General features: G+C 39.7%; 1 protein-coding gene across 1 annotated transcript; it reads left to right on the top strand.

Annotated features, from left to right (window-relative positions):
• The first annotated feature begins 8,376 nt into the window (after window positions 1–8,376).
• LOC110933667 (bromodomain-containing protein 4-like) lies at window positions 8,377–9,678 on the top strand. The gene is made up of 2 exons (XM_022176877.1): window positions 8,377–9,063; window positions 9,112–9,678. The coding sequence occupies exons 1-2, from the start codon at window positions 8,377–8,379 to the stop codon at window positions 9,676–9,678; spliced, it is 1,254 nt and encodes a 417-aa protein (XP_022032569.1).
• The last annotated feature ends 899 nt before the right edge of the window (window positions 9,679–10,577 follow it).

Genomic DNA, 10,577 nt, shown 5'->3' with positions numbered 1-10,577 from the left:
CACTTACCTGATGATGTTGAAGAACAATTCAGATTTTGTCAATCTGAATCTCAGCTCGTTCATAGAAAAAATTGAAGCTCATGAGTTGGAGTTGCTGAAGATCAAAAAGATGAACTTAGCGAATGTTCAACAAGATGTGTCTCTGTACTACAAAGGCAGTACTCCACCAACTACAAATCTGAGTCCGAAGATACAAACTGGTTTCAGTGCAGATACAACATCAAGTGCTTCATCAAATACTCCACAAACAAACAAATCTTCGCCATTTGCCAGCTACGAGCCAAACGTCAAAGCTACTGAACAGACGTCACCTCAAAGTTCGTCCAGTTCAAACAATCAGGCGTATGTTTCTGGGATCCATTGCAACATCGCAGTCACTATCAAGAACGGGAACGAGTTTACTGAATCGGCTGCAAAACAACATATTGCATTGTTGGCTTCCGTGTTAGAGTCATATGAGTCTCTGGTAGCGGGTAAGATCGGGAATTCGGACATGACCAAAGAGGATTACGATCAAATTGACCCGGAGGAGCTTGAGCTGATAGACATTAAGTGGGGTATGGCTAGTTTGGTGAGGAGAGCACAGCGTTTTATGGAAATTACTGGTAGAAATAGTCTTTCTGGACCAGATCAGAAGTTAGGTTTTGACAAGTCCAAAATAACTTGTTTCAAGTGCAAAGAGAGAGGCCACTTCAAAAGAGAATGCCCGAACAGAGAAGTGAATAATCATCAGAATCCGTTCACTAATGATTATTACAGACAGGCAATCTACCACCGGCCGAATCAACAACCTGTAGTTCAAAGACCACAAATCGAGAACAAACCAGAGAAAGCTCTCATTGTGAACTAGGATGACGAGAAAGTTGCTGAGGGATTCAGCTGGGATAAATACATCCTTGGAAGTGATGGACAGGCTATGATGGCTGAGATAGTAGAAGAGCCAGAGATTGTTGTGGAGCCTGAAGTGGTTGTTGAAGATGTTTCTGTGGATAGTGTGGCTGACATTGAGGAGTTAGCTGCAGAAGTTTATTACTATCAGTCTGAGCAGGAGGTACTAGCCAGTTCTTTGAAATCTATCATGCCTCCTAAAATTTTTGAGTCTTTTGCAGGCTTCTTTGAAGAACCGACAACTGGATTGTGTCCACGATATGAAGAAAAGAAAGAGTCTGTCAAGGAAATGATCGATGTGACAAAAGAAATGACCGAAGACACTTTGAAAGAAATTGCTAACAAGGCTCTCATGGCGAAATTGAAAGAGGTAGACACAGAACTTGTGAAACCCGAGTCTGTCGGTACCGAGTCAGTTCAAAAGGAGTCGGATCAGGAGTTGGGGATTGAGGAGGTCAAATCTGAGAAAGTGTTTGAGTCAGAGTCGAAAGATGTCGGTAAACAGGAAGTGAAAACTGCTCATGTAGCAGAGATTGTTGAGAAAGTAAATTCAATGACTGAAACCCCATGCCAAAAGTGTTTAAAACCTTGCATGGAGTGTCTTGAAAAAGACTCTAAGTTTCAGGAATTGAAACAACACGCTGACATGCTAAAATTTGATCTAGGACAAGTCAAAGAGGCATATGATACACTGGCCAGATCAATTAAAATGATTCAAAAAGAAAGTGTCGAAAATGATAAAGCCACGAAACTAGTAAAAGCAACACTTTTTGATAAACAAGTGGAAGTAAATTTTCATCTGGACACAATTGCATCATTGAAGAAAGAGTTAGAATTGGCTAAAATTGAAAATGAGCGAATCGATAAGAAATTGATGAGCTATGTTGCATCGTCCTATGTCCTTGAGTAAATTATTCGACAACAGCCCAATGCAACACCGGTCTTTAACAACGTTCCACCCCCAATGTGGAATCATTATACTCAAAAGTATCCAGATGGGGTGGAAGCTGCATTGAACCTCAAGCTAAGGACAATTGAGGATGAATTGCCAGAGAGCATTGACGTTACATTCTCTACGTCTGACACAGACAACGAGTCACAGGTCATCAAGACTGTTGTCGACAAAGTGTTAGATGAAGAGCGTGATAACTCTGAGACTGAAATCATGAAATCTCATTCTGAGAAGTCTGTTGCTGATTCTGAAGACGAGGGTAATTTTTTAGACCGTTTCATACCGAAATCAGATAAAGGTGCGAATGATGATCCGATCATGGTGGTTTACACTATGAGTGGAACTGACAAGCTTTACTCTGATTTTGAGTATCCGCTTCAGAACGCAAAGATTGAAAATGTTGAGAAAGTTTTCAAACTGGTTGAAATTGACATTGCTGAAGTAAACAACAAAGAATTCTTTTCGAAACCGAAAAAGTCGTTTGTTACGTCACGTTCTAACAACTTGGGTAAGAAAGAGTGGGAAGGGAATGGTAACAACAAGAAAAATGGAAATAACTTTAAAAACAAAGGAATTGGTTTTGAGAAAAAGATGGCTAAGAAGGTTGTCAAGCCAAAAGATAAAATGAATGATGTCTTTGTTGTTGGACCAAGTGTGGATGAGGAGAAAGATTACATTTTTAGTCAGAAAGCCGTTGACGATTTCAATACGGTGAAGAAACTGAAAGAAGAGTCATTCAAATCAACTTTTGTCGAGTATGACAAAAGAGTTTGCTATCGCTGCAATGAGATCTGACACATGGCTAAACAGTGCAAGAAAGTTTTTGAAAAACCTGTCGTTGTAAAACCTGTTGTTCAAAAACCTCGACCTAAGTCACCAACTGACAAAAAGGGTAAAAAACCAATGGTTTCACCAATTCGCATCTTGAAAAGGGGTGAATCTTTGGAGTCTGAAGATAAGCCAAAATCGACCTTTGAGGTTGGCGAATCTTCAAAGACTCAAAAGACTTCAAAGATTTATCCGAAAACGAAAGTTGTTGAAAACCAATCATGGGTTGTGAAATCAAAACCATCGGTTGAGGAGGATGGAAAACATTTTGAAAAATGAAACAAAAGGTTTGAAAAACGATGTAGTTGAGTTTGAGTTTGAGCTTGATAAGTTTCTTGCAGAGTTTACACCAATAAAAAATGAAGTCAAACCAAAAGTAAAAACTGATGTTCCGAATGTCACGTTTAACTGGCTACAGCTTGTTACACTTTGAACCGTGTGCTCACCGTCAAGAAGTACAAGAAAACAAGTTTTGAGCTGTTACATCGTTACAAGCCAAATCTAGAGTTTCTGGAGCCGTTTGGGTCTCCATGTACTTTTATTGATGAAAATGGTAAATTCGGTGCTAAGTCTAATGATGGATTCTTTGTAGGTTATGTGAGCCCGTTGAAGAGGGTGTTTGTGCCGTGCCTGGGAAAAGTAATACAAGTTCAGCATGTGGATTGTCAGAAGCACACTGCATCACCACAACTTCCCGGACAAAGATTCTTGTTCGACTATGACAAACTCTGGGAGTCATTCCAACTTCCGACCGAGCCAAGTATTGAAGAACTTGTTCTGCTATATCAACAGCAACAATCTAGTTCACAAGATCAAGTGCCAAGACCTTTGGTAGTTTCACAACCTGAGGAGGATACAAGCAATCCTACAGGTGGCACAAACGATCACGAAGCTGGTCCAAGTGGAACAGCTCACGAACCACCTGAGGAACCAACTCCAACATTTGACAACTCTGACGACTCAGAAGCGGAACCTGGTCCGACTTATGACGAGGAACCAAATGTTACTACAACAGAAGCTGAGGATCACACCGGTGATCTAGACATAACGAGCTTGCAATCGGAAGTTGACGTGCCTGACACCGTTATGCCTCGAACATTGTCTTATCATCCTTCAGAGCAAATTATCGGTGACCTACAAAGTGGTGTTAAAACAAGAGATCAACAGAGCTCTTACATGTTTTTATTCGTCTGTTGCACATTTACAAGAAGAATTCTCACTGAAATGTTATATTTCGCAGATTGAACCCAGAACATATAAAGAAGCGTTGACTGAAGACAGCTGGGTGAATGCTATGCAGGAAGAGCTGCAGCAATTCGAGAAACTGGGTGTTTGGAGATTAGTTGATCTGCCGGAGAATCAAAAGTTGATCAAAACAAAGTGGGTGTTCAAGTGTAAAAGAGACGATAGAGGAGTCGTGGTTTGGAACAAAGCACGATTAGTGGTACAAGGGTTTAGTCAGCAAGAAGGCATCGACTATGATGAGGTTTACGCGCCTGTTGCTAGATTCGAGGCTATTCGGATCTTCCTGGCGTTTGCGTCATGGAAAGACTTCAAAGTGTACCAGCTGGATGTAAAATCTGCATTCCTGTACGGAAAGATTAAAGAAGAAGTGTATGTGGGACAACCACCGGGGTTCACTGATCCACTGCACAAGAACAAGGTCTATCTGCTGGATAAGGCGCTCTACGGACTTCACCAGGCCCCGAGAGCCTGGTACGAGACGCTTTCCCAACATCTGCTGGCCAACGGGTTCACCAGAGGGATAGTCGATAGCACATTGTTCACAAAGGAAGTTGCAGGCCATCTTCTAATTGTGCAGATCTACGTAGATGACATCATTTTTGGTTCGACCAACGACGAGTTGTGTAAGGAGTTCGAGAAGGTTATGAAGAAGAAGTTCGAAATGAGTTCGATGGGGGAGATGAAGTTCTTCCTCGGGCTGCAGGTAGAGCAGATGCCCGATGGAATTTTCATTCACCAAACAAAATATGTGAACGACGTACTGGAAAAGTTTGATATGGCTCAATCCAGTCCCGCCGCAACCCCCCAGCACAGAATCATGGTATTTGTCCTGACGAGAGTGGAGTGAAGGTGGATGAGACATTGTACCGGTCAATCATCGGATCCTTAATGTATCTCACTGCTTCCCGACCGGACATCATGTACCCAACATGTCTTTGTGCCAGATATCAGTCGAGCCCGAAGCAGTCACACCTGACAATTGTCAAAAGAATATTACGGTATTTGAAAGGCTGCCCAAGCATCAGCTTGTGGTATCCTCGATCGGGTGACTTCTCTCTAACAGGTTTCGCTGATTCTGACTTTGGAAGCTGCAAGCAGAACGCTAAGTCCACCACTGCTGGATGTCAGTTCTTTGGAACTCGACTTGTTACCTGGCAGTGCAAGGAACAAACCTCTGTGACACTTTCTACTTGTGAGGCTGAATACGTTTCAGCCTCCAGCTATTGCTCACAGATCCTTTGGATCCAATAGCAAATGCGCGACTTTGGTTTGCAATTCTTGGATACACCGATATTCGTGGACAATGAAGCAGCGATCAATATAACTAAAAACCCGGTACAACATTCTAAAATGAAACATATAGAGATCCGTCATCACTTCATCCGTGATTGTCACGAGAAGAAGTTGATACGGATTGAGTATATACACACCGATGATCAGAAGGCTGATTTCTAGACAAAACCGTTTGATAAAAAGAGATTTTATTATCTTTTAAAATTAAATGGGATGAAAAATCTGCGTTCTGGGAGGGTTGAAGAATGTGAAGCCGAGGAAGGCGGCGATCAGATGTGAACTACGTGGTGTTGTCAAGTTTGTTTGTACAGTTTATTTTCTGCTTTTCGATAAAAACAAAAACACAAAAATATGTTTTTATTTTTAGGGGGAGAAAGTTTGTAGAAAAATACAAAAACATGATAAAATTTCAAAAAGCCAAAAACAATAGAAAACTTGAAAAATCCAAAAACATTTGAAAATTGAAAAAGAGTTTGTGTATAACAGGGGAAATGATAGTACATCAGCTAGACAGACACAGTACGCTAAAGAAATGTAATGTTTAATATGCGTTAAGCAGTCTCGCTGATGATGTGCCGATAGGTTTTTACAAAATTAGTAGATTTGTTTGGGATATAAACATAAAAATTTACTTGCTTTTACGTGGGGAACATCTCCAGGATATATGGGTAACCCCCGAAATCTTGTTTGAAAGGTCCCTCTTTCTGAGATACTAGGTCTTTATGCTTAGTGATATCTGGGGTATTATCCCGGGACTTCTGCTGAATAGAAATTCTGACCTAGTCCCCGTATAATACTTTACGCAAAGCTTTACTTGTAAAGCCTCCCCTCAGCATAAAAAATGATAACACATTGCAAAATGTTAATCATGTGCTGTTGTAAAAAAGATTCCCTAAAGGGAACCCATCGAAAGTCGAGCTGTCATCTCTCCGCTGAACGAAAGTTCTGACCTGAGCTCTCACGGCCTCGCAATTCACCCCATTACAGATATCATCTAGGTATACTCACCTGTAAGATTGAATATTGGGATCTGGATACGGGAGCATATTCTGAGGAGGGACACATGTAAAAGTTTAAGATCTTAAAACACTAAATCAGTATCCCGAACAGATTGAAAGTTGTGTGAAAATTTAAGAGGATCAGTATATCGACAATCTAAGCGAACTATTTAAAGCTGAGTATGAAATCCAAGCTTAACGGTACTTGTGTCTTGTCGGCAACTGATATGATCCCCTAACACGCTCACAAAAATATTGTGTGTACATATTTCTGCTTATCTTGTTCTAAAATCCAAAAAGATTTTATTTTCATCTTATTTTCGACAACGGACGTTGGGGATCAGATGATCAAAGTCTTGTGCAGATCATGTCTGATTCATGAGGTTTGGGTAAGCAGGAGATTCTAAAAAGTGACTGGTACATGTTTGAAAGTTTGAAAAGTTCAAAAGTTCATTAATTTGAACTGATTTCAAGATAAAAAAGTCAGCATACTTCATAATCTGGTCAACCAAGGTTATTAATTTGGACTTGGTAGGCTGAACAGTTGACCAAGGTCATTAACTTGGACTTGGTTAACTGGGTGTGTCGGTAAAAAATCAGAAAAAGTTTAAAAAATCAAAAAATTGAGTTTTAAATTATAATTTCGCTTAAAATCAAAGTTTTCACCTAAGATTGCTAATTCCGCTTGAAAAGGCTGTAAGGTGATTCCGCTTGTATGCATCCATGTCCATTTCAAGCGAAATCAGATAGCCTATAAATAGCTATCTGATTCCGCTTGAACATCATTATTCGTATTCCGCTTCAAAGTGTGTGTGCTCCCGGCGATTCAAGCGAAACCTAAGAACATCGAATTTCCGGCCGTTATTATGCTAATTTGTAATCAGATTTGTTGTTCTTAGTTGGTTAACACAACTACGAACATGGGAAAGGTAGGATTGAGGCTCAATTTGAACCAGATCTTATGTAGTTGTGTCTGTCGGCGATGTTCATAACTCGAAACATAGATTTAGGGTTTAAATGTTGTTTAAAATGAACATAGATCATGTGTGTGTTGTCGGATTGTGTTGTAAATCATGTGTGTGAGTTTGATTGAACCAAATCTAGGGTTTGTACATGTTTGTCGATGAACAGAGTTTACAATCTTAGATCTAGGTAGTTTTTGATGGTGAAAATGAAATTAAAACACAACCCTATGGTCGGAATTCACTAATTAACAATCTAATATGTCCAATTTCATCATCATTAGTGTTTTGAATGTTCAATCATGATTCCCCTTGAATCATGTGGTTTTGCTTCAAAGTGAAATCATGTGATTCCGCTTCAACAGATTCATGAGATTCCGCCTGAAACTGATGTTTTGTAATCCCGCTTCAAGTGACTTATCAGATTCCACTTCAAACTAATTTAGTGATTTCGCTCCAAACTACCTCATGTTATTTTGCTTCAAACTCACTTGTGATTTCGCTTGAAATGTTGTTGCATTTCAAGTGATTTTGCTTGAAGGTGTTTGATTATGAAATTTTTCAAAATGTTTGATTTGTGTGCACTGTGTTGTGTTGCAGGCTTCAAATGTGATCTTTGATCCGTTACACAACAGTTGTTGTGATTTTGACGAAGAAAAGAATACAAAGCTGTCGGAATTCAGTAGCATTCTGGAGTTTATGAGGAGAGTGCCGATTCAAAAAGCGTTGACAGATCAACATTTGGTGTATAGATCACATGTGAAACGTTTCTGGAAGCACGCAACTTACAATGAAAAGAACAAAGTGATCATTCAGTTGTGAAGCAGTATGATGAGAAGAAATCAATTATTGTTACAGAGGCGCTTGTTCTGAAGTGTTGAATTTTCCGGATGATGTAGACTCACTGACAAAATTTCCCGAGAGGATGGTCAAAGGCTGTATGTTACGAATGGGATATGATGGTGCTTTGAACAACGCAAATTATTTGAAGTCAAAGTTTAGAAAGCCGTACAAGTTTATTGTTCATTCAGTACTGCAGGCTCTAAGCCATTGCAAAGGAGGTTATGACACAATGCGGGATTATCAGATGAATATGGTTACATCGTTGGTTTTGAACAAGAAGTACAATTTCTCTCACATCGTGTTTCATTACATGGCTGAGAACATTACAACAAAGAGTAGGACTTAGATTTATCCAAGATTTGTGCAAATGTTGATAGATCATGCTTATTCTGATATTGAAAGAGATGTAAACAACGATCTGTTAGTTCTTTCTCACATGAGTAATGATTCGTTGAAACAGCTAGCTAGATATCATCCGAATCATCCTGAGCCGAAGAAGATAGCTGAATTTTTCGGATTCATCAAGGATGTGAACTATGTTGATCCAGATCTAGTGAATCACCAAAACTGGAGAAATGAGGAAGAGATGAAAGAAGCTGCTTATGCTGATGAGTTAAAAGCTCTTGAAGAATTCAAAAGTACACGAAATGATTGGTTTGTGAAAGAACCGAGGAAGAGAGGCAAGAAAGCTACTCCCAAAGCAAAAAAGGGAGAGGGTTCATCTTCACAGCCTAAGAAACGTCAAAAGAATGTTGCAAAGACTTTACTTATTGATGAACCTGATGTGGAAGAACCGGTACCAGAAGCTGAGGTTGAAACAGAACTTGATGTTGAAGCTGAAGCTGAAACTGAAGCTGAAGCTAATATTGAAGTTGATGTTCGTTTATCGCCTAATTCTCAGAGTTTGCTAAAGAAACTTAAGGCTTTTAATGCTAAGAAAGATAAAGCTGCTGTTGATGCTCAGAAAGAAAAAGTAGCTGATGATATAGAAGGTGATGACGTGAACAAAAGTACAAGAAGTTCTTCTAGTTCTTCTGAAGATGAAATTGATGAGGTAGAGCGTGAAAAGAGAATTCAAGAATAGATTGCAAAAGAAAGGCAGTTAAGAAAGAGAAAAAGACAGGAGAAGGATGATGATGCATATATTCCATCTCCTGAACATGTATCTGAATCTCAATCAACTCCTTCAGGTGGAAGGAAGAAAGTTGGTGCTAGAAAAAGGATTGTTTCTCCAAAGATAAAGAAGGTTACTCCAAAGATCAAGAAACCAACGAAGATTGTGCTAAAGAAGAAACCTTCCCAAGAACCAAGTAAACCACCATCACCACCACCTGAACCAATACCACATCAATCACCTATACACTCACCACCTCATCAATCACCTCCAAAACAACCAGCACCACCAAGACAACCATCACCATTTCATCTCACACCACCTCATTCACCACAACAAATTCATACCATTACACCACCACAAGAAACAACCTTACTTACCTCTCAACAAATCTTTCAAACTCCACCACTTGCACAACCACCCATTCAAACCACACCTGGTTCTTCGGGGTACAAAGGTTTTCCACCCGTTCCTCCGAACTTGAGTATGGGTCTTGATGAGATTGGAGACTTTGATTTTGCAAGTAATGTTCAAGTGAAAAAATGTAGAAAGTAAAGTTGATGCTGTTGTAGCTGAAAACAAAAGAGTGGCTGACCGTGAAAAGATTCTCGAAATGCGTGTAAAGAAATTAGAATCTGTGATAAATCGTTTACTGTACATTTCACGAAAAACGAATGTCTGGTTTTAAAACCTGGGTTTAAAATCCCTGAGGATATGGTGCTGTTACGCGCTCCACGAGAAAACGACTTGTATATTCTTGATATGAGTGTCGCAACAACAATAAATCATCAAAAACAATGTTTTGTGTCGAAAACGAAAGCTACTGAAAAGGAGTCTATTATGTGGCATCGAAAGATGGGCCACATTGATGTTAGAAAAATGAATTTTCTGGTGCATAAGATTTAGTCGAAGGTGTAAATTTAAAGAATTTTTATTTGTCTGATGATTGTGTAGCTTGTAAGAAGGGAAAGCAGACCACGAAGTCACACCCACAGAAGTTGCTGAATTCGATCAGAGTACCGTTTGAGAGACTCCACATGGATCTATTCGGGCCGGTCAATGTGAAGAGCATCAGTGGTGATTTGTACTGCTTGGTAGTCACTAATGACTTTACAAGGTTTTCGTGGGTAGTGTGCTTGGAAAGAAAGGATCAGACGTTTGAGTCGCTGATGGTTCTGTTTAAAAAGATGGAGACGCTGTATAAGCTGCCTATCCGATAAATACGAAGTGACAATGGAACGGAATTCAAGAATAAAAGATGCTCGAGTTCTGCAATGAAAAGGGGATTCTTCATGAATTCAGCGCACCATACACACCACAACAGAACGGCGTTGCTGAAAGAAAGAATCGAACCTTAATAGAAACTGCTTGAACAATGTTAGCCGATTCCAAGTTACCGATTTTCTTCTGGAGTGAAACAGTGTGCTAAAATGAAGAAACGACCAAGTATCGAA

Source organism: Helianthus annuus, chromosome 4 (genome assembly GCF_002127325.2).
Source record: "Helianthus annuus cultivar XRQ/B chromosome 4, HanXRQr2.0-SUNRISE, whole genome shotgun sequence".
NCBI lineage: Eukaryota > Viridiplantae > Streptophyta > Magnoliopsida > Asterales > Asteraceae > Helianthus > Helianthus annuus.
The sequence above is the reverse complement of the archived record's forward strand: the minus strand, read 5'-3'. Positions and strand labels throughout refer to the sequence as shown.

Coding starts and splice junctions, on each gene's coding strand:
- LOC110933667 (XM_022176877.1), top strand. CDS start 8,377: ATGTTGATAGATCATGCTTATTCTGATATTGAAAGAGATGTAAACAAC. Junction 9,064..9,111: donor CTGAAGATGAAATTGATGAG/GTAGAGCGTGAA, acceptor AAAGAAAGGCAG/TTAAGAAAGAGAAAAAGACA.